At 37.2% G+C, this 25,419-nt stretch overlaps 1 protein-coding gene and 1 pseudogene across 9 annotated transcripts in view; one reads left to right on the top strand and one right to left on the bottom strand.

Annotated features, from left to right (window-relative positions):
• SLC4A4 (solute carrier family 4 member 4) overlaps positions 1–25,419 on the bottom strand; it is a 493,231-nt gene that overhangs the window by 126,418 nt on the left and 341,394 nt on the right. For all 9 annotated transcript variants that reach the window (XM_050791358.1, XM_050791359.1, XM_050791360.1 and 6 more), the window contains 3 exons: positions 9,924–10,081; positions 2,945–3,032; positions 182–336 (listed from right to left, as the gene is read on the bottom strand). In XM_050791358.1, the coding sequence (XP_050647315.1) occupies positions 182–336; positions 2,945–3,032; positions 9,924–10,081 (401 nt within the window). The remainder of the gene's footprint in view (positions 1–181; positions 337–2,944; positions 3,033–9,923; positions 10,082–25,419) is intronic.
• On the top strand, positions 12,844–14,221 carry LOC126955147 (L-lactate dehydrogenase A-like 6A; annotated as a pseudogene).

Here is a 25,419-nt window from a genome sequence, read left to right as displayed (position 1 = left end):
CAGTGTCAAGGAAATGTGAAACCAAGGCACACAAGTGATCTATCTGAGAAAATACATCCAGTTAAACAGGAACCTGAAAATATTAGAACAATAGGTTGACTTCACTTTTTTTTTTTTTAAATACAACCTCCTTCTCAGGGTCATCCCAGCAACTGAAAATTATCAACTGCCTATAATTTACCTTTTGTCAGAGGATGGAAGACTCTTAGGAGGCTCTATCCTAATTGCTGGATCCCATTCCCCAGGTGGAAGGACAATGACTTCATCTAGGAACTCATCAATACCAGCAATCAGGTCGTGCCTGTCTTTTGCTTTATAAGCAATGTCATGGAACACCTAAAGAATAATAAAAGATGTGTTCATCCAAAAAGAGAACGCTGTACATGCTTCACACCATGTCCAGCCTGAAGAAGGCAGCCCGTAACAACTGTGCCATTAATATTAATCCAGCCACGCTCTGAGAGTCCCTATTATTCAGCCTGTCACCCAAAACATAGGCATTCAGACTATGATTTCAAAGAATAGAGGCAGAGGCCTGAAGAAACAGCTATGTTTTTATGTGTTTTTTTTTTTCCTACCAATAACACAGAACAACATTGCCTTTCAGCTCCCACTGGTATGTACCACTACTGATACAGTTGCTATGGAAGCCGGATTAAAATGGCTTGGAGAAATACACTGAAGAGTCACTCCCTGAAATAAAAACTACTGGGATAAAAATTGCTGATAACTCAAGAAGGAAAAGATCAAGCTGAGTGTTAAGATCGGGTTAAGACCCAAACACTGAGTTCTCAAACACATAATGTGAGACATTTAAAAAAGAAAAATCTGGGCTATATTGGCAGCACATTAACCAAAGGGCCTTAAATAGTCGATCATCTGTCTATCTTTTAGCAAGGCAACAACTAACCCATCTAATGCAGCAAGTGCTTCGTATCTTTTATACAGATCTCCAAAGAAAGAGGTTCCAAAATGTACACAATCCTTTCTGTCAATCATTCCATGTTTCTAACACAGCTGATGAACTGAAATTTCTTTACACATAACCTAAATCTTTCATACTTCATAAGTCAAATTCTTTAGTCTTCAGAAGAGAAGATGGTCCCACTTCTCTAGGAAAAGAATTTTTAAAAGCTATCAATTAAGTAACATTTAATGGTCTGGGGGTTGTGGGGTTGAGGGGAGGGTGACACAAAATGCCAGCACATAATCTGTGGCTGATACAGCCATCCTCAACCTTATTTTCTCTTGCTGTTTCCCATGATAGAGGCTGGAAAGTCACAGATTCACTTTCCTAGCCAACTGTGCAGATGAAAGATGAACAATTTCAACTAATAAGATATAAGAAAAAGGTTGTCTGGGAAAGCTCTAGAATACCTGTTTAAAAAGGGAGATACAGCTAGCATTACCACACCGTTCTTCCTACTTTGAATAAATACAGATAAGATGACTGGAGCTGATGGTAGGCAATGTCGTTTTACCATACTGACAGGAAAAAAAAAAAACCATGCTATTTTAAGACCATAAATTTAGCAAGAGCCTTCGCTCTTGATTTATCATTAAGCCATTATGTTAAAATAACCCCAGCAACTACCTGCCTCCAAACTTCCAAATAAATCCCAAATTGTTTAAGCCACTCTAAATCTCACTTGTTAAAGTTTCTTAATTGATACATCTAAGGAGAAAGTATTTTTTAAAACAGAGCTAAATTATAAAAATGCAAAAAATAAAATGAATCCACTGAGATGAGTAAAATAAATGTTCCCTTGAGGGGAAAAAGCAGCATAGCCATAAAGCTCTCAGTCCCAGAATAAAATAGCTACCTGAGTAATAACCACATGGAACATCTATAACTAAGGTACCCCTTTCTCTACTTAACACATAGAAAAACCGACAAATCAAGCAATGAAGCAAAAGCAACACATTTGGGGGAATAGTAAGCCAGAAAGACCCAGGAGCAGAAACGAATGATCCTCTATTCTAACAGTATTTCTCCTCCTATGGGAATAGTTCAGAGTTTTGTCATATCTCAAATGCAAGTAACAACATCCAGGCTGTTATGAAAATAAATGGGGTCATAATTCCAAAGTACCTGTATAGATACTCTGCCATAATGGTTGCTAATGCATTTTTAGATGTGTATCATTCCTTCCCACAAAATAAGAAAACCATAAAAACATGTACTTTCTGACACCTAAGAAAAAATGCATTATCCATTTTATTAGACATTATTTTATAGAACCCATCATGTCTGAAACAATATAGTATATAGACATTTGAATTCCCAGAATTAGTGTATTAAAACTTCAAGAGACAAAGTTTAAATTAATACAATGACCTTGAACTTTTTTTTTTCTTTCTTTTTGAGATGGAATCTCGCTTTGTTGCCCAGGCTGGAGTGCAGTGGCGCGATCTCAGCTCACTGCAACCTCTGCATCCCAGGTTCTAGCGATTCTCTTGACTCAGCCTTCTGGGTAGCTGGCATTACAGGCATACATCACCAGGCCTGGCTAATTTTTGTGTTTTTAGTAGAGACGGGGTTTCACCAGGTTGGCCAGGCTGGTCTCAAACTCCTGACCTCAGGTGATCCGCCCACCTCAGCCTCCCAAAGTGCTGGGATTACAGGCGTAAGCCACCGTGCCCAGCTGACTGTGAACTTTTTAAAGAATATTTAACATATATCAGTTTTAATAAATGAAAATATTTGGCAAAAGAAATACAAATATGTTTTATTCCAACAGAGTTTAGGATCCCATAGAAAACCAAAAGGCATGCCTTGAAACCATATAGGATTCAGCTCACTTGTCTCAAATGACTGTACCTCAGGTTATAAGGAAGTGTAGTAACCACATAATTCTAACTGAATAAATTATCACTGCCAATTCACAGTATGACAACAACACAAGTAGGACATTCACAGAACTCCATCTTCCTGATTTCCTACCTCATCAGACATCAGGGTGGCAATGGCTCTGCCAATCTCATGGTAGGACTTGGCTTTCCCCTTAGGACCTAAGAGAATGAACAAGAACCTAATGGAAAAGGAAAGAAGCAAAGGCTATAACACACATTTCATCAACCTCAACATACATAAAACTCAGAAATGTTTAACTTAGTTCATTACAAGGTTAGGTCTAGAATTCACCTTTACAACAAAGGTAACATATTATTGGTAATACAGAATATACTTTTTTGCACTATTGCAAAACACAGTTCATTGTTCAGTTTATTTGGAAGCAAATGAGAATTTAGCATAGAAACCTGAGAAGCTTCTTCACTGAGCAGGAAAGGTGCACTTCAAGCACTTAATATGAGTCATTCAATCTTTCTATTTTAAACTTTTTTTCTCTCTCCATTTCTACTGATTTTCGGAATCTTTGGAACAAACCCATTAAGCACAATAACTAGAAAGACTTAGTGCATCTTCACATTTCTCTGACTTTTCCTTACCCAATATGGGCAGTGACAGATGATCGTCTCCACACTTTTAAGAAATATTTCTACTCAGAAGTGACTGGGAATCAGCAAAAACCAAGTCCTCTACAAGTAAGCCACATGCTGACAGCCAAAGTAAGGAAAGAGAAATATGAGAGAAATTCAAAATAAAGCATCATTCACAGACAGTCAAAACTCTTTTGTGGGTGTCCTCTTGTCATTTACCAATATTTTTTTCTTCATAATGCACAAAACATTGCTCCATAGCAAACAGGTCCTGAGACATGCAATAACAAATTTAACCCCACTTCGGTTCACCTCTAATCATGTTGGAAAAAAATCCCTCACTGATCACACAGGGCCTTTGCCTTTGTGGCATGTCAGCACTGGGGTTGAGGGAATCTGATAAGTAAATGGGTAAGAAAAAATTTACAAAAAATATACAAAAGGTGGCACTGGATAAATCCCACCTTGATATTGATCATGTATCAGCTAACAGGGAGATAATGAGGACAATAAAAATGATAACATCATATGCCTGCCCAGCTTGTAAGGTCTCCAAAGCACTTCACATTCATCACTTTATTTACATTTCCATATGACCCTCTGCAATAAAGAAGGTATCCTATTCCCATTTAATGGTGAGGAAAGTGAGGCTGATGGAGGTTAATGGAAGAGCTCAAGATCTGTGCCTAGTAAATGTCAAAGAGCAGATATATCGGCATTCTTACCTCCTGTTCTTTTCACCACATATTTCTGTCTAATACTACCCACCCAACTGATATACCAAGGTTGTGATTTAACAGAAGTCCAAAAATGACTTCCACAGGTCACTCTGGGGAAAGAACTTCTCGATGCTTAGCCAGGGACAAGAAATCTTAGGTAAGATTTTTACGGTACTAGAAACGGCTTGTCATTTTGCTTAGCAGAATTTTATTTTTAACTTACTTATTTATGTACCTCACTTCAAATGAAAAAGGACTGACAGCAAATACTTTAAAAAATGTTTGGGTCTGTTCTAAAATGCCCTTGAATGTATAATTACTTTTTTTTTATCATAAAATTCAACCCAAAAGGGATTCTAAAATCCCAGAAATTAAGAATGTGAAAAGGATCTGAAAGTTTGAATACTCAGGTTTTATACCAGAATAACCATAAAACCATTTAGCACTTATTTGCTTAGAAACCAGTTCACTGGTTTCTAGTAGTACACTCACTTTCACGTGTTACCATAGTAGATAGCAATCAGCAAGCACCAAAGTCTGTTCAAATATGAAGGAAGTCATTATTTGAATTGAATTTCAGCTCTTCTAACACTGAAGTTCAATTGACACTGAACTTTTGTTCCTTTGAAGCTGGCCCCTAATTATATGCCACTACGTATAGTATTATAAAGTGCTTCTTTGGGACTGTGAAATGCATTTTTCTAAAGGGACTGATCAATGATTTGAGTGCAACAAACACAAAAAATATTTAATGATTAAGGCAAAATAATGCTTTAATCACATTCAGAAACACAAATACTGGTCACATTTCTCAATTTATTTTGCCTGTCTACAAATGGTCATCTTTCAATTCAATAAGGGTGTGGGTTTAGGCGAAAAGGAGCAGATGCTGTGCCACAAGGGAAAATATCTAACACCTGGATCCTTAGTACATTTTTAAATAATGGATTTCTTCTACTTCCATTTATTATTATCTTCAAATATCTAAATATTAACTTTTCAGTAATGCATAATATCCAAAACTTTTCCAAATGCTCTGTATCTCTTCCTACCTCTCCCTAGCGCCTCCATCATGATTATAGCTTACAAATACACATTATGGAAATGTATTTATCAACTGACACATGAGTTAATTATCAGGTTGACTATATAACAACAAAGCCAAAACACTGTCCAGTTAGTAAGAAAACATTATTAATAGTCCTCAAGCATAAACTTTGGCAGGCAATGGGTATTCCAACAGCTGACAGAGTAATGAATGGAGCCTCCAAGTTACATCCTATGAGAGGAGGACAGACATTTTCTGCAAAATATTTACTCTTTATTCTCTGCTAAATAGAACCAGTCAAAGAATGAAAGGAAGCAGCAGATCAATGGTGTCTACACGACAGCAATAAACCCAGTATATGAGAATTATATTGGTTTAGTAACACAGATATAAAAGTAGTATTCCTTTTTCCTGGGTAATGCAATTTTTATGTTTTAAAGAAGGTCTTTCTTCATTAATGGAATAACACCAAGTGCCAAACCAACACGGTGGATACACCAGTTAAAATGTTCACATTACTCCAATCAGGAATAATTTCAGTAAATCTGCCTCCTTAAAATGACACGTAGAGAGAATCCAAGCATTCATAAGCAGCAGGAAACATAACCTCCAGCCAAAATGTCATCTGGAGGAGTTGAGACCCTTAAGAAGCTTCTAATCTGGACCTCATTATTGAAATGGGATGAGAAACCTGAGAAAACTGAACACAAAACAATCCAGCAAGTCGAAGTTCCCTCTGCCTGAAATATGTTTTCTCTCCTTTAACCTTCAAAGAAGCGAAAGCTGTTACAACTTTTCTGATTGAAGTACATCCTGTCAAACTCGGCTTTTATAATGTACTGAAAACTCCTTTCATGACCCAAGCTGTTTTTTGTCAATGGACAGATGTTATTTTTATCCAGAAGCTTTTTTCTTTATTAACAAATTAGAGTAAACATCACATTTGTGTGACTGCAAGGGCACAGCCTACTTTGACAGCTTGGGAAAAAAAATTATGTTACCAAGTTCTTTTTATTCACTCATAAATAGAAATAAGTCAGAGTTACAATTTTTAACACCGTCTAGTTATCTGAAGAATCTTCATGAGGCCCTTTTCTACTTTTCTGAGCTTTTTCATATAGTTAATTATGCCTGCAGAGGATGCCTCCAGCATTCTCCACGACAAAAGGAAATATTAACCAAATAATCTGTGTCCGGAACCAATGGCCTATACTCACATTCACAAAATAATTATAGGCAGAAACAGAGCATCATATGAGAAAAGGAGCTAGCCTTCCTAAACCACTTGATGTTTTCGGAAAAGATATGCATCCCCCTCTTTCCTGATACATCACAGCTATTTCTAGCATAAACTCAGCATGTACCAATCCTTTATATACTTCTCTGAAAACAACAGTGAATTCAATAACCCATTATTCATCTTTATCAGCTTTGGAAAATGTGGCTAAACTGTGGCTTCCATAATGGATTCATGAGGACCACAAACCCACCATAACCAACTGCATTACATGCGGTAAATACTAATAGCAGCTAGCAATTAAACTGGTGGATATGACAAAATTGAACTAGCAGGACCTCCATCCCAATCCCTCTAAGTGTTTTTAATGGTTTTGACAATCACAAACTACTTCTTTAACATAAATAATTACTTGTAACATATATATATACACACACACACACATATATATATAAAATCTTACAGTGCTACTAAGAAGGTAAACATTTTAAATTTTTAACAGTCTGGAGCTTACTTAACAACCAATTGCATTACATGTGCAAATCAAGATCAGAAAAGCACAAACTAGGGTTTTTATTCTTCTTTCTAAGAGAACCCTAAAACATTTTGTTCCAATCCTTTCTAGAATCTCCCTAGGCTCTCCCTAAAACTCTTGCCTCAGATTCAGAAATCTATTTAAAGTTCTATTCCCAGCACTGATGCTGAATCTTCCCTTTGCCTTCATCTCTCAACTGTAAAATGGTATAAGAAGAAGAACATACATCCCCTATATAGCTCAAAAATATGAATGAGGCTGGGTGCGGTGGCTCACACCTGTAATCCCAGCACTTTGGGAGGCTGAGGTGGGTGGATAACTTGAGGTCAGGAGTTTGAGAACAGTCTGGCCAACATGGTGAAACCCCGTCTCTACAAAAATACAAAAATTAGCTGGGTGTGGTGGCCCGCACCTGTAAACCCAGCTGCTCAGGAGGTTGAGGCAGGAGAATTGCTTGAACCAGGGAGGCGGGAGTTGCAGTGAGCTGAGATCACGCCACTGCACTCCAGCCTGGGTGACAGAGCAAGACTCCATCCCACACCCCCCCACCAAAAAAAAAAAAAAAATATATATATATATATATATATATATATAGAGAGAGAGAGAGAGAGAGAGAGAGAGAGACAGAAGTGGCCTCTGTGGACAGACATAAGATGACAGCAAGCAAAGTGCCTGTAAGATACTAGGAAAATCATAAACATATCCTATCAAGTCACTAAAGATCAAAGAACAGAACAGGGTTTGTTTCCTTTCACGTGAATGGCAAGAGGGGCCCCTACATATATAGACATCCACCCAGCTGATAGTCATCCAGCTGTAAGTGGAGGCTAAAACAGATCAAGCAAGTAACAGAGTAAATAGTGAAATTGGTGAACTCTACACAAGAAATGAGAGCTGCTAGAGCCATATTTCCTAGAAGGTGCATGGTGATAATGCTGTTTATTAGCAATAGTAATAATCATTAATAATGGCAGCATAACTTTCCTACACCTTTAAAAGGGAAAATGACCACAAAAAGATATGTGCAAACACAGATTTTTCAGGTTTCCTTTCAGTACAATACAGTAGCAAGCACATGAAAACACATCATGAAATGTAGATGCAGTCCTTCATAATGCCTACCACATTCCTTGTGGGATTTCCTTTATTGGATTTCACAGGATGCAGACACTGTAAATGGCCCCACATTACCTACACAAAAAATACTAATGAGACTCCCTACTTAGTGATTATGGCTTGTACCAGTTTAGAGGACAGCAAATGAATGAAACTATTTCCTTGAAAAATGTTAACATACAAGGATATATTGTTCAGATTATTGCCCTGAAATAGTTATATAATATTACTGAATTACATTGACTTGAATTGCCTGGCTCCTTTTGCTAATTTAAGTGACGCTGTATTTTACCTCTACACTAGCCCTACCATCCAGTATAAAAGAAAAAAGTCAGTGAGCAGACAGAAGTAAATGATAAGCAGAACACAAAAATGGTCATGATTTGCCACTCAATGCATGCATATTTTGTTAAATAAAAAGCCTTTTAAAATATTTTTTATTTGTACCTTCTGAAGAAAAATGGTAATAAAAATGAAAAGCCAAGAGCAATTTTCTTTAACACTTCTCGGCATGATTTTTCTTTCAACCCCTAGTAAAGTTAGTCCGGAGAGACATAAATAAAGCCATAGGGCACAGCGCTGGACTTCAGCCATTATCTGAGTCAGCTGTTCACCAGGTGACTGCACAGATAGAACCACAAGGCTCTGTTGGAATGTCTTCAAGCAAAAAGCTATGTTACAGAAAACACAAATCATCATAATCCTATTAAGTGAATAAGCTATGATCATCTCTTTCCTACTACTATTTGTCCAGTCACAGCCCTATGTATCATTCCTATTTTAAGTGTCTAAGAAATATATAAATGGGTTGAAAAAATACCTGTATGATGAGGAAGAATGGCCTGCAATCTATGAATTGAGAGGCCTAGAGAAAATTTTCTTTTAATTTTCCTCCTAACCATGCTCTAAAGAAATCTTGAGCCTCTTTACACTGTTGGTTAATCATGCTCAGACCATCGGAGCTGAGGAGGATCCATGTTTCACTGAGGAGGATTCACAGCCCTTCCTGCTCACATGAGGAAACCTAAAGGAAATTCACCTGTCCTTGCCCTGGAACCCACAGAAAACAACTCCCCTGCCCCAAACCACAAAAAAGTCCTACTCATGACAATTTTCTGTCAATCTAAAGACTACAAGTTTTCTTTAAACTGTCTGCAGCACAAATTTAAGTGAAACATTAACTTCTAGTCAACTGATTGCACTCCCAAGTCAAGCTTCATAACTCTGTGGAGCTCAGTTTCAGAGGTAGATGAAGAGGATGACTTCTCAGGTACTATGCAGTGAAATGAGTACGTGATTATGATAACATTAACATACTTCACTTCAAAATAAAAATTTGCGACAAAACATAATAGTGAAGTACACAAATTTAAGTATACGGCTTGATGATTTTAACATATATATGTGTGTGTGTATAAACCCACTACCAATTATCTGATAAAACAGAGTAAATGAAAGCAACTATGACCTCTGAACCATTTACTAACTGTATGACCTCGGACAAGTTACTTAAATTCGTAGACCTTTCTTCATCTGTAAAAATCAGATAACTACAGTTTGTCCCTTAAAAGATTATTATAAGGATTAAGTAGAATAATCCATAAGAAGAACCTAGTACATTGCCCAATAAACTATTATAATTGCTATTTTATTATTGTATAAGTGCCAAGAAATTTGATAGTATAAAAGTCAGTCATTATTTAAAGTTAAATGTCTCCAATGTGTTTGCACTAAATATTTCCTCATTCTATTGATTCTCCAGCCTGAGTGGGAGGAGATAACCCTATTAGCACACTGTAGAGCCCAGCAGATAGGAGAGCAGCTTACCTTGTGGGCACAGGAACTTCAGTCAGGGCACCCAGCATGACAGCCTGCTGTAGCCTAACAAAGGCAATGAAAGGAGTATCCAAAAAGTCAACCTCCCCAACAAGCACGTTGGAAGCTTCTGCATCACGTGGCAATTTTTTCATGAACTTATTCTTCAGCTGCATGAGAAGAAGCAAGGAAACACAATTTACTTCCAGAGAAGGGAACAAAAAGAGCCTTTGCATGTATCACTCATAGGAAATTCCTTTTTACAAATTTACATGCAACATGTTCTAGCTAGCCACTTTTATATTATGTTTAAACATTCTATTATAGTATACATTTATCTATACCTTGGATTCAAAAATATTGAGGGAATAATCACACGGTTTACATATAAAACAATGTATCATACAACTCCATTCATTTACATATTCATTCACTCAACGAAAACTTGCTGAAAATCTACTATAAGCCAGGCAATGCTATAAGCCTTAGGGAAACAGGGGTGGATAGACTAATTACATGCCCTCCTAGACTCATATTACCACAGGGGAAAAATAAAATATAAAGTGCTGATAAATACTAAGAAAAAAAATAAAACAAGTAAAAAAGGTACTATTTTAGACAGAGTGATAGGGGAAGGCCTCTGAAGAAATACATTTGACACTGGAGTAAATATACAAGCTATGCAACAATCAGAGGAAAGAACATTCTAGGCCAAAAGAATGGGAAATACAAAGACTTTGTGACAAGAAGCTGCTTGGCAGTTATAGGAAAAGTAAGAAGCCCAGTGTGATGGAAACTGAAGGAGCAAAGGAGAGAAAACAGCAGGTAAAGAAGTTGCATACGTAAGGGGTGAACCCGACTGTAGGACCCGATAGGCCACAATAAGGAGCTTTGGAAGTTTTAGGCAGGAATTACCTACCAAAAGCCCAAGGAGAAAGACGGTGCAGGAAGACGTAAATTTGGGAGACATCACCATGTAAACAGTATTTGGTACCATAAGACAGGATGGCACAATCCTGGGTGTGAGTGTAGACAGAGAAGAGGGGTAAGAGATAAGTCTTGGGTCACCCTAACTTTTATAGGAATAGGAGAATATATAGGCAGAGAACACTGAAAAACGAGAAGAAAACCAGGACTTCAACAGTAGCCAAGTGAAGAAACAGCTCAATAAGGAGAGTGAATCAGTTAAATCACAGGCTGCTGAAGGTTCAGGTAAGATGGCAGCTAAGAATGGACCAATGAATTTGGCAAGATGGAGGTGCTGGAGATTTTTTTTTTCTTTTTTTTTTTTTAATTGAGATGGAGTCTTGCTCTGTCTCCCAGGTTGGAGTGCAGTGGCGCAGTGGCGCAGTGGCGCGATCTCGGCTCTCAGCAACCTCTGCCTCCCGCGTTCAAGTGATTCTTCTGCCTCAGCCTCCCGAGTAGCTGGGACTACAGGAACATGCCACCATGCCTGGCTAATTTTTTTGTATTTTTAGTAGAGACAGAGTTTCACCATATTGGCCAGAATGGTCTCGAACTCCTGACCTTGGGATCCACCCGCCTCAGCCTCCCAAAGTGCTGGGATTACAGGCGTGAGCCACCGCGCCTGGCTCGGGATCTTGACAGGAGCAGTTACAGTGGACACCAGAGAGTAAAGATAATTGTTTTGAGAAATGTTGCTACCAAGTAAAGCTGAGAAAATGAGGAAGCTAGGGGAGGAGGGAATAAAATAGATTTCTTTCTTTCTTTCTTTTTTGAGATAGAACTATTATATTTACAAATAGAACGCATCTTGGTACCAAATATTAAACAACTGGTTGAGAAGTGAAAAGATTCCATCAAATTTCTTATTTGGGATAATATAAATAGGTAAACACATATTAAGACTTGCCAACTTAAAGAAAATGTAGTTTAAAAAGTTGTAAGGCAAAATTTCAGTATATCATTTTATATATATGATAGAGAAATATCATTTTAATTCATGGGTTAAGCCTTTTTGTTTTTCATAGTCCTCACTTTTTAATTATAAAGGAGATGGTGATTGGGGAAAGAGGCAGACATTAGATTTTGAATAAATGTTACTACAGTTCTAGTAAAAGGATTTGAGATTATCTAAACATTACTAGTTATCGATTGATTTCATTTATCCATGACTATCTTATCTTCAAAAAAGCAGATAATTGAGGACTTCTAAGCTTTTATTTCTTTAATTTTAATGCATCATTTTCATGAAGAAGGAAAAATCATAAGACTTGGTTTTGTCACTGACTCAATGACATAGTTTGTCAAATAGTTACAATACTCTTTTTAAAGCTCCATAGACTTTTCACCCTGACTTTCTCACAGGAACCTTATAAAGTAGTTAGGACAAATCTTATTATCATATTGTAATACTGACTTTTTAAAAGAAGCTCACATAGTCAAACTTCTTAAAGTCCAAGTGTGGAGTGTTGATTAGAACTCTCATCTCTTTCTCTTTGCATCTATCCTACTTAGTTTCAGCATGTTTGAGCACCATGACAAAAATAACTGCAAAGGTGCAACGCTTCTCTAAGCAACAAAATATGGCACTTTGAAAGGCAAAGTTAAAATTACTTTTAGCCTTAATGATCACAATCCATTTTTTCGGAACTGTCTTAATGGTGTAAAAAATATCACATATTTGTAAAACCAAAAACAACATATTAAGGGGCCAGGTCTCTGTGAGCCCTGCACGAGCTGGGAGTGGCCTTGCACAGCCGCCGTAGCAGAGGACGAGGGCGCCTTCAAACCCTCACGGTTTCTTCCGCACCTCAAGATTTCTGCCACTGCTTTCCTCGATCTGCTTCTTGCGTGAGCTACCGACCATGAGCTGGGCTGCAGGAGTACTGCCCACCAGCGAGAGAATAGGTGCTGCAGGAGCTCATTTCCTTTGTCGGGGGGCGGCTGGGCCTTCACTCCCATTTCCAAGATGGTGACTGCCAAGCGTGAACTTGCCAAGAATTTCACTTTGGAGGGGGCCGCTCATCCCAGTAAGATCTCCATTATAGGAACTGGATCAGTTGGCATGGCCTGTGCTCTCAGCATCTTATTAGAAGGTTTGGGTGATAAACTTGCCTTTGTGGATGCTGACGAAGGCAAATTGAAGGGTGAGACAATGGATCTTCAACATGGCAGCCCTTTCATAAAAATGCCAAACATTGTTTCCAGCAAAGATTACAGTGTCACTGCAAAGTCCAACCTAGTCATTATTACAGCAGGTGTACCAGCAACAGGAGAAACACGCCTTGATATAGTTCAATGAAATGTGACCATTTTTAAAGTAATTATTTCCAGTATTACCCAATACAATCGCCACCACAAACTGATACTAGTTTCTAATTTAGTGGATATTGTAACTTATGTATCCTGGAAATTGAGTGCATTTCCCCAAAACCGTGTTACTGGAATTGGCTGTAATCTGGACACTCCCCCTTTACGTTTCTTCACTGGGCAAAGGCTTGATATCCACTCTGAAAGCTGTCATAGGTGGATTCTTGGAGAGCATGAGGACTCAAGTGTTCCTGTGTGGAGTGAAGTCAGTATTGCCGGCGTCCCTCTGAAGGATCTGAATTCAGATACAGGAACTGATAAAGATCCTGAACAATGGGGAAAAGTCCACAAAGAAGTGATTACCTGTGGCTATGAGGTGTACTAAAACGAAAGGTGTACTAATTGGGCCATTGGCCTATCTGTAGCTGATTTAACAGAAATTATTTTGAATAATCTTTTTTTTTTAAATAGAAAACAACAACGAACATTTTTTAATAAGCAAACTCATTTCCCATTGAGATGTCTTTCACTGCAGTGGGAAAGAGCAACCACACATAGCCTGGGTTTTAATGACATGACATTGTCAATGGGAAGTTACAAGGAAAAAAAAGGTGCATTTGATTTATTAGTGAATTCTGGAAGGATTATGGATAACTTGTCAGAATTTATTTCAAATGATTATTTTTGAGAATTAATTATCTCTAAGTCATTGAGCAATGAAATGAATCTAGAAGTCCATCAGAGGAATTATCTTTGCATCTCCTAAGTAGTAGCCAGCACTGACTTTGGTCTCTGCTTCATACTGGTCAATAATTCACATTGCATGAGCTGGTTAATCTAGTCAATAGTCTTCTATTAGGTTAGTGCAAAATATTTTTTATATACTTTAATTTCTGGGGTACATGTGTAGAACGCGTGGGTTTGTTACATAGGTATACACCTGCTATGGTGGTTTGCTGCACCCATCAACCCGTCATCTACATGAGGTATTTCTCCTAATACTACCCCTCCCATAACCCCTGACCCCCTATTAGGCCCCGGTGTATGATGTTCCCCTCCCTGTGTCCATGTGTTCTCATTGTTCAACTCCCACTTATGAGTGAGAACATGCAGTAACTGGTTTTCTGTTCTTCCGCTACTTTGCTGAGAATGATGATTTCCAGCTTCATCCATGTCCCTGCAAAGGACATGAACTCATCGTTTTTTATGGCTGCATAGTATTCCATGGTGTATATGTGCCACATTTTCTTTATCCAGTCTATCATTTATGGGCATTTGGATTGGTTCCCAGTTCTTGCTATTGTGAACAGTGCCGCAATAAACATACATGTGCATGTGTCTTTATAGGAGATTGATTTATAATCCTTTCGGTACATACCCAATAATGGGATTGCTGGGTCAAATGGTATTTCTAGTTCAAGATCCTTGAGGGATTGCCACATTGTCTTCCACAATGGTTGAACTAATTTACACTCCCACCAACAGTGTAAAAGCATTCCTATTTCTCCACATCCTCTCCAGCACCTGTTGTTTCCTGACTTTTTAATGATCGCCATTCTAACTGGTGTGAGATGGTATCTTATTGTGGTTTTGATTTGCATTTCTCTAATGAACAGTGATGATGAGCTTTTTTTCATATGTTTGTTGGCTGCATAGATGTCTTCTTTTGAGAAGTGTCTGTTCATATCCTTTGCCCACTTTTTGATGGGGTAGTTTGTTTTTTTCTTGTAAATTTGTTTAAGTTCTTTGTAGATTCTGCATATTAGCCCTTTGACAGATACATTGTAAAAATTTTCTCCCATTCTGTAGGTTGCCTGTTCACTCTGATAATAGTTTATTTTGCTGTGCAGAAGCTCTTTAGTTTAATTAGATCCCATTTGTCAATTTTGGCTTTTGTTGCCATTGCTTTTGGTGTTTTAGTCATGAAGTCTTTGCCTATGCCTATGTACTGAATGGTATTGCCTAGGTTTTCTTCTAGGGTTTTTATGGTTTTAGGTCTTACATCTAAGTCTTTAATCCATCTTGAGTTAATTTTTGTATAAGGTGTAAGGAAGGGATCTAGTTTCAGTTTCCTGCATATGGCTACCCAGTTTTCCCAACACCATTTATTAAATAGGGAATCCTTTCCCCATTGCTTGTTTTTGTCACGTTTGTCAAAGATCAGATGGTTGTAGATGTGTGGTGTTATTTCTGAGGCCTCTGTTTCATTGGTCTATATATCTGTTTTGGTACCAGTACCATGCTGTTTTGGTTCCTGTAGCCTTGTAGTATAGTTTGAAGTCAGGTAGCGTGATGTCTCCAGCTTTGTTCTTTTTGCTTAGGATTGTCTTGACTATGTGGTTCCATATGAAATTTAAAGTAGTTTTTTCCAATTCTGTGAAGAAATTCAATGGTAATTCGATGGGAAGAGCATTGAATCTATAAATTACTTTGGGCAGTATGGCCAAATTTTCACAATATTGATTATTCCTATCCATGAGCATGGAATATTTTTCCATTTGCTTATGTCCTCTCTTATTTTGTTGAGCAGTGGTTTGTAGTTCTCCTTGAAGAGGCCCTTCAAATCCCTTGTCAGTTGTATTCCTGGGTATTTTATTCTCTTTGTAGCAATTGTGAATGAAATTTCACTCATGATTTGGCTCTCTGTTTGTCTATTATTGTTGTATAGGAATGCTGGTGATTTTTGCACATTGATTTTGTCTCCTGAGATTTTGCTCAAGTTGCTTATCAGCTTAAGGAGATTTGGGGCTGAGACGATGGGGTTTTCTAAATATATAATCATGTCATCTGCAAACAGAGACAATTTGACTTCCTCTTTGAATAATCTTAGGAGGGTGCATCCAGTTTCCACCATAATTAAGGGCTTTTATGGGATAAATGAAGTAATATTCCTTAGCATTCCTTGTATCCTGGGACAGAACAGTATTACAGATCTTATAAAGATCAAGCTGACCTCTGAAGAGGAGGCCCAGTTGAAAAAGAGTGCTGAAAGACTTTGTGAATTTAGAAGGAGCTCAAGCTTTAAAATTGTTTAAAGCTACCAGTCTGAAGGGGTTTTTTTTGTTGTTGCTGTGTTTTGGTAGCAATCATTTTATTTTTAAAATTGTTGTATTAGTTTTATACTTTTTACCTGAAAAAAATTTCAAAAGTACCTGCGAAATAGAGTATGTAATAACAAATTCCTGTGTATCAACCACTCAACTTTATCAGATCTTACCCTTATGTCATGTTTGTTTCAATCTTCATTTTTAAAGAAAAAACATCCCACAACTACAATTGAGTACATTCCAACTCCATTTCCTTCACTTTTTCCCTAGGGTTCTAAAACCAGTGTTTATAATTCTTATGTAAAATGTATTATACTTGTGTATGGGCATACATGTGATATAGTATTATTTCTCAGGCATTTAAGCTCTTTATAAATAGTATCATACTCAATGCATCATTCTTTACCTTGCTTTTTGAATTCAACATTATGCTTTTGAGAGAAATCCACACTGATGAAAGTAGCTCTACTATATTCATTTTAAGGGCTGCATACTACTTCACTGTATAAATATATCACAACTTATACATCCTACTATTTGGCAGTTATAAATATTTCTGCAGTGTTGCAATGAACACCTTATAATATTTTCCTTATGACCTCAATATTTGAGCTTGTTTAATATGTATAACTAAAAGTAGAATTCCTGAGTCTTAGAGAAGTTCCTCCCGGCTCTCAGCTAAAGACTTCTTGACTAAAAACACCAAAAGCAATGGCAACAAAAGCCAAAATTGATAAATGGGATCGAATTAAACTAAAGAGCTTCTGCAGAGCAAAAGAAACTATCACCAGAGTGCACAGACAGCCTACAAAATGGGAGAAATTTTTTGCAATCTATCCATCTGACAAGGGGCTAATATCCAGAATCCACAAGAAATTTAAAGAAGTTTACAGATTTCTTTTTTCTAATGGGAGATATTACAGCACTTTTGGAATGTAAGTGAGAATGATCTAGTAGAGACAGATGAATGCTGCAGGAGAGATAGGGGATAAGTGCAGAAGCAGTTTAAGCATCTTTAAACTACTGAAAAGAGACAATATCCACATCACAGGTAGAAAAGTTAGTTACAGATGGGAACACACAGAGTTTATCAGTCCTAACCAGGGAAAGCAGACTAGATGGGACTAATGGGGGAGATTGGGAGATTTGGTGGGACGACGACGCAGATTTCTGAGGACTTATTTTTGCAGTTCAGTACTAGTGAGCTAATGGTGAGAAGGAGGAAGTTGTGTGGGACTTTGAGAAAAGAAGGCACAAAGTGGTTTTCTTGGAGAATGAAGGCTGCTTAACACAGTCACTTTGAAAGCTTATCTTATAGGTGTTATTCTGCAGTACAGCTTAATAAAAATATTTCAACAATTATGGAAGAATGGAGATAAGAATTTTGGAAGACCATCCAAAAGACACAGACCTCTGATATATACTTATCCAATATAAATGTCCCTCCCTTCAAATCAAAAGTACCAGTGAACTTAACATTTTATATAATGGATTGTTGTGGAGATGGAAGTGGCAGGCATGACCCCATTTCCCCATTAATAAAAAGGTTATACCAACATTTTCAACTTCCATTTCAGAGTTCTTAATTAGGGAAAACAAGTGACATGAGAACTAATCCCTAAGCTCCATAGCCCTCTGTAGGTTTTTTATAGATTTTTTTTTAATTTGACACTTCATATAAGAAGAAAGCTGTGAGGCAAAAAAGCAAGGAACTTAGGGCTAAGAATTTAGTGGAAGCCAAGAAAAGAAAAAGAAAAAAAAGAAGCAAAGAGAAGGTATATATATCTTACATGCTACAAACAAAATCACTTCTAAGCAGTAGGGAATTTTCCAAAGTTTCTCCCATTAATCCTTCAAGAAATACTAATATTTAAAAAAAACCTTTTTTACATCTTACAGATACGAAAAGAATAGCCATGGGAAGGGTCTAAAAAAACATCAAGTTGCCAAGACTGTTATTATTACCTAAGGAAGTTGCAATTATAAATTGTCCCCTATAACACAGAGCAGAGTGTGGAATATGGCCAAGTGACCCAAACCCACATGACATAACATTTCTAGAATAATCTTCCTCAAACTCTCTCCAGAGAGAGTTCCCATTATGAACACAGACACAAAGGTCTCTAATAATCTGATTTCACTTCCCATTTTCTCCAGCAGACTCCTTGCTTGAGTTAGGCAGCTGACCTGATCATAATCCTCTTCTGTTTTATATGCTTACACTCCTACACTTCTTATCAAAAACTGCCTTTTCCTCACGTCTGTCTTTTATAAACAGCCTTTAGAGCTCAGCACAAGACTTTCTACTATCTCAGCCCAATTCCCTGGAAACTTCGTAAGTGCTCATTTCTGAATCACATTTTTGCCAAAGTGTCTTTTCCCAAGTTTCACAAGGGTAAGAGCAGTTTATTCTCCACGGTACCAAACAGTTGCTTTGCATATCATTCAGCTGTAATAAATATTATGAAGGAATGGACTCTGTAGCACTAAAATCAGGCCAAAAGACCACAAAATGCCCAAAGAAATAAGGATTTTAAGGTTCAATCTGGAACCTACTGACTGGATTTGTCACAGCAACTACGTTGCTCACAACACATGCAGATTATCTCACAGTTGACTATATTCGTCCATAAATCATTTTACCAGTACTGCAATCACTATATCTGTACTCAAAAATTAGAAGTATATATTTTAAGGCAATAGCTAAGAGAAACCAATAGCTATTCTAAAATAAAAATATGTGGTGCCTGAACAGCTGCTCTCACATAATCCAGCTGTAATAAATATTATGAAGGAATGGACTCTGTAGCACTAGAAATCAGACCAGAAGACCATAAAATGCCCCCAAAAGTTAGGATTTTTAAGGTTAAATCTGGAACCTACTGCCCACACTCTACCCTCCGTGTCCTCCATGGTCTTCTCCATGCCGACACTCTACTCTCTATGTCCTCCTTCAGACACACCAGGCACACTTGCCCCAGGTCCTTCATATCTGCTGTGTCCTCTGAATGGGATGTATGCAGGGCTCCCTCCTTCACTTCCTTCTGATATTAATTGTTACATTCTCATCAGAGAGGCTTTCCCTGGACACACTAAAATTTCAACTCCCTTCTCCCCACAGATACTTCTACTCTTCTGCTTTATTTTATCTGCCTTGTACTTATTGTAGTCAAACATACTGTTTTCCTTATCATTTTTATTCATTTTATTCGAATGTTGCCTTTTTATTACACTGCAATGTAACCTCCCTGAAGGTAGGAATATTCATTTATTTTGTTCAGTGTTATGTCCCTAATGCCTAGAAAAGTGCCTGAGGAGCTGAGGAAACAGGTTCAATAAATATTTGTTGAATGATGAGTGATGGCTATTATTTCTGCTCTTCCCAACAAGTCTTCCTAACTCTCTTCTTAAAGAAGTGGCTTCTACACATCCCACCCAGGCCACATATGTGGACAAAAGACCTAGATATAGCCAATCTTAGTAAACTCCTCCCCTGACAAGAGTGATTGGTCTACAGGATGGAGGCCAATCACAGGGACCAAATCTTTTGGAAAAATCAATATCTAGAAGTGTAGAAATCAACATGTTCCCTTTCAGCTGTGGTTGTTCCCCATCATGTTGAAAGAGCACAAGACCATCCACACCAGGAAAGAGTGGGGTCAGCACCCAAAATGAAACCAGCAGAGTCAAAAGAGGAAAATGGATGAAGAGAAAGAATGTTGAGTCTCCAGTCTCAGTCAGTGACATCCTGCAGCTTGTCTGTTCTGTGAACTCACCAAGAATTCTTCCCAGTTACATAAGCCACTAAATCTCCTTTTGGGCTTCAATTAATTTGAGGTGCATTTCTGTCTACTGCAGAGCCCAGATACAAAATATATTTGTCAGATAAATGTGAGGAACAGCAGGTTAAATGAAATTAAACAACTGTCTATACTACAGATTTTTTTTTTTTTTTTGAAACTTTAGTATACCTAGGAATACTTTATCTCCCATGGGGAAATAAATAAAGCACATTATAATATAGAATCAGAATAGAAAATTCTGCTTTGGACAGAAATTTTCTCATCTTCCATCTAATCCCACTCTCAAGTGTACTTAATTGTCCTCAGACTTTATGGGTGCCTACAATGTTCAAAGCCTGGTAATAGGAAGGCACTGTAGAAAACAGACACCCTGTAATGCTGCAATGAAAAAGGAAACATAAATGCCATATGCAAAGTACACTGTGCAATGGGAGGTCACAAGACACACCAATCACACCTAGTGACAGAGTTCAAAAAAGGTTCTTCTCTAAGTCAAAGTTTAAAAATCTCTCCCGTAATTTTGGTTTATCAAACACTGATTCACACGTTATCTTTTCCAAGTACAATAATATCTGATAAAGGAAAAGTAATGGCTAAAGTATGAAAACCAATTCTAGGCTTATACAATAAACTGTGAACAATAATAAAGTACTAGAAAAAAATTTAAAGATTAAACAAAAAGGTAAATAGGACCAGGAAATATAAAGAACAATAAAAGATAAAACAAAAATAGAATATATGGCTTTCATATCAGGTTGAAATCACAATAAATGCACCTGGACTGAATTGCTAAGGTAAAATTGAACATTCCTTTCTTATAGATAGTAACTTGTTTCTTCAAAAAATAACCAGCCTGGACTTTATGCACGGTCAACTACAAGAACACACAGAGTGAAAAAAAAAAAAATTCCTTTAGCCAACGTAGGCTTCAGAGGAGTGAATTTTAAATGGCTACCTTGCGGTACTACAATTATTCAAAAATACTTTGACTAGTTCACTGATTTTGTGACCTTTTTGTCTTTACCAGGCTATTAACATCAGCTCTGTGAATCCAGATGTTACATTCCAGGTTCCTTTCACACTAGCCTGTACTCTTTCTTCCAGAGTATAGTCATGCTATGGTTACTCAGAAGTAATATTTTGCCTTCTGCTATAAATGTTTTATCTTACAATGTTTTTAACCTTTCTTATTTTCTGAGTGGTTTTCTAACAACCACCCAGCTATCACAGTATTAGCATAAGAGGTCACTTAACTTGAGATGACAGTTCTGTGTGATGATGGAAAAGTTATTCATACACAAGTAATATGCATCACACACAGCTATTTTTAAAGTTCAATCTTTCACACTCCACTCAGGTCTTGGATTCTTCTGCCTTCTATGAAAGCAGTTTACATATTTTAGGTTTTCTATATGGGTGGGATAATCATATGATTAATATTATGTCCTCCTAGCTTCCTTACCATTGCTCTCAGACCTGCAGCATTACCTGGAGGTCCAGGATATTATAGTATTCCTCAGTCACTGGGCAGATATTTAAACTCTACCTCCTTTTCTCTGCCATTTTTTTGCACCTGTTAAAATAACTGCATCAATAATAAAGTGTTATTTATAACCAGGAATACTCACGATTTGTCCTTTAAATCTGATTTACTAGAATGTTATCCTGTAGGCTCTTCAATGTCCTTGCTATAAATGATATTATAACATCATCTAAACTTGAGTATACTTTCTCATTCTTTTTACAAAGCTTACACCCATTGCTGTCTCATTCTATACATTATCTTTTCCCCTCTATGAGAATGATTTTAATCTTCAAATCTGTACCTGTTTTCTATTTACCCTGCCTCATGTCCACATGCTAACATTCACCTGTTTTCCTGGGCAAAGAACTGATTTCTGGCATTCTTATTGTTCTTTCCTCTCTTCATTTCTTCTTCTTAGCTTATTTTCTCTTCTTCCTGCTAATTTTCTCCTGTCCCCCACCCTTCCATTGTCTTTGGGTATTTTCAGCTCTTATTTTTCAAACAAACTCATGTGGTAAGCTCAAAATCATTCAATGTCACCCAATTCCACGACCTTCCATTGCAGAAGGTATCTGTATCAGTAGTAAAGTAAGATCACCATACCTACCAGTTGGCCCATAACAGTCCCAGTTTACACTATTGTCCTGGTGTAATGACTAATAGTACCTCTTTTCATTCTCAAAAATGTCTTGGTCTAAAAGAAGCATTTTTATGGCCACTTGACATTTTAATCTCACTGAGACTGGCTTTTAGGTAGTACTGAAAATAATAGTATTAGAAAATAATTACATACTGTAGAACCTTAAGATTCAAGAAACTCAGAAGTGTAAGGGAGAGCCCAGATCTAACAGCATCTTAGTAGGTATTTATGCTCTCTGAGTATGAATTTATTCATTTACCATATGCAAACAACAATATTAAATCTTAAGGTAGAAAAAAGTGTTCCCTCACCTTACCAGGTTTCTGCCTCTGCCTATTTATTCCTCTTCTCTGTACCTCAGGGAATGTGGCCAATTTCATGAATTAGAGTTTGATAAATTCAATGGGACTTTCTTTCTAATGGGATGATTAAAGTGCCATGAAGACAGGAAGCAAGTTGACTTCTTTCTCTTACAGTAAGACAATTAAATAGAAAAAAACCAGACTTGACATTTTCATCTATGTGGCTGGTTAGATAAGTTTACTCAGAGTCTGTTTCATAGGCCCAATTATATTTCTCTATCATGGCGGGTGTCTCTGAGACTGTGAATCCCAAGATTTAGATTCTGTGTGGATGGTTGTAAGCCTATGTACTTGGTAAACTATATTCAGCTTCCAATCAGCTTAATTCCAGGCTGAATATTAAGGTGACCTGCCCCTAACCCAAATGCCAGCCAAAAGCAAAAGATATAACCTCCGAAGGAAGATAATATCATCTAGAGTATAAAAATTATCTCTACTATGGATATTTTATATCTGACATTTAATCAGAAGTTGTTAGACATAATAGAAGACAAAATCAAATGACTGGAATCCCAAGAGGGGGGAAAAACACAAATTAGAAATAACCTTAAAGGAAAATTATATACTGTGGTTATCAGACACAGACTTTGAAATAACTTCATATTTTTAAAATATTTATTTCAAAATGGGAATTTAAATGAATCTATTTTAAAAACAATATACTTGTCCTAGAGATAATATGTATCATTGGCTTGTTAAAGTCAGTATTACTCATAATATGAACACATGACATATCAAAACTTGTAGAATGAAGCTGCAAACATGCATTCAGTAACATTCATGCCCTTAACTGTCAATGTTAAAAAAAAGAAAAGCTAAAGTCTAATGATCTAAATAAATTATCTCAAAAAATAAGAAAACAGAACATTAAATTCAAAGAAAGCAGAAGGAAGAAAATGAAAACTAGAGAAGAAATTAATTAATTTAAAAACAAATATATAACACTGCTCATGTTCTGTTTCATAATTTGAGTGACAATTATATAGGTGTGTTCCCATTGTGAAAAATCATCAAGTAAACATGATTTGTGCATCTATCTATGCACACCCAATGTGTGTTTTACTCTAATAAAACCTACTATAATGAATTTCTCAATAAATTGCTATTTCGCTGCAAATACGACATATATGTAGCACTCCCTTGGCAGGGAATCCTTAAGGGAAATAAAGGACAGTGAAAAACTAAAAATATATTTTACAGCCGTAACTCATACATTAAAGATTTTTATAAAGATTAGAAGTTATAGAAATGTACACACCACACCCAAGCTATGTCTGAGTTGGTATCTTCCTACCTTTAACATCCAATGGTAACCAAACCCTAATATTCCATTACTTTAGATAAATATAATATAATCTTAGCAATTATATTTTTCTTAGGTTAAAATTAGCCTCCAACAAGGGCTGGGATGTAGAAGGAAGCCATCAAAGACAGCCTTGTGAAAATTTATCACTAGGAGAGTTTTGAAATAGGTTTCACCTACCAAGAACGATATGTATCTATGGGAGCACACAGTCTCCAACTCTGGAAATCTGAGAGCATGATGGCTAGAGACTAGTACATTGCCTACAATTGGCTTCTTTGGTTAATAGAAGGCTGTTCCTATCTCCACCCTCCCCACACCTTTGAGCAGCCCCCTTATTCCATACATGGGGAAGTAGGGGGCTTATCTGAACTTTTTGAATTCTAAAGACAATTATCCTACACCAGCTCTGTTTCGACTATCAAGTGTAAACTAAAAATTCTAAGCCCCACAGCCATCTAAATGGACCCCTCCTCTCAGCCAAGGGCATTCCAAAGTTAACCTGAAAAACTAGTTCAGGCCATGATGGGAAGGGTGGGGTCAGGGTAGGGTAAGACACTCCTCATTATACCCTCCTCCCCATGGAATTCATACACAAGTGACCAGCATTAACATTGAAACAGAGATCTTAAGACTTTTTGTAGCAATAAAAGAGTTTTATTGTAGGAATAAAAGAATTCCAGCCTTACTCTAGTATAGTATCATATGGCACATAGAAGGCCCTGAAAGAAACTGAAGTATTTTACCCTAAAATATATTCCTTTGACATATTTTGAAACGGCCCTACAAAGCTATCTCTTGTGAGGATAACTGGCATTCTATAGAGAATCCCTTTCCCTTTCCAGGTCTTTTCCTTGATCTTCTGGCACCTTTTTAAGACTGCTAAGAAACATTTATAATCTATTCTCTCTGAAGCCTGCTACCTGGAGGTTTTATCTGCATAAGAAGAAACTTGGTCTCCACAACCCTTTATCTCAACCCAGATACTCTCTTCTCTGGATTCTAGGTCTTTAGATAAACTCTTTCAACCAATTGCCAATCTGAAAATCTTGGAATCCATCTATGACCTGGATGCCCATCTCCCCGCCCCACCCTCCACTCCTGCTTTGAGTTGTCCTGGCTTTCTGGACTGAACCAATGCACATCTTACATATACTGACTTATGTCTTATGTATAAAATGTATAAAACCAAGCTGTAGCTGACCACTTTGGACACATGTCAGGACCTCCTCACACTGTCACAGGCATGTCCTCAATCTAGGCAAAATAAACTTCTAAATTGATTGAGACTTGTCTCAGATACTTTTTGGTTTATACAAGACAGGAGTTTTTCCCACTGAAAGCTATATTCTGGCCTTTCATTGTAGAAGAGAAGGAAGACCCATGATTCAATTTTGGTTCCAAGTACAAAGAGCAGGCCTAGTACAACCAGCTTGCTTTGCTGCAAGGCTATTCACAGCTAGAAGACAAAGCAGAAGGCTCTGCATAGTTCACCAGTGTCCTGCTTCTGGGTTTGAAGACAAAGCCTCAGTCAACAATAAAGGGTACCTTGGTC

This window comes from Macaca thibetana, chromosome 5 (assembly GCF_024542745.1).
Source record: "Macaca thibetana thibetana isolate TM-01 chromosome 5, ASM2454274v1, whole genome shotgun sequence".
NCBI classification, from domain to species: Eukaryota; Metazoa; Chordata; class Mammalia; order Primates; family Cercopithecidae; genus Macaca; species Macaca thibetana.
Note: the sequence above shows the minus strand (reverse complement) of the source record. Positions and strands in the feature narration are given on the sequence as shown.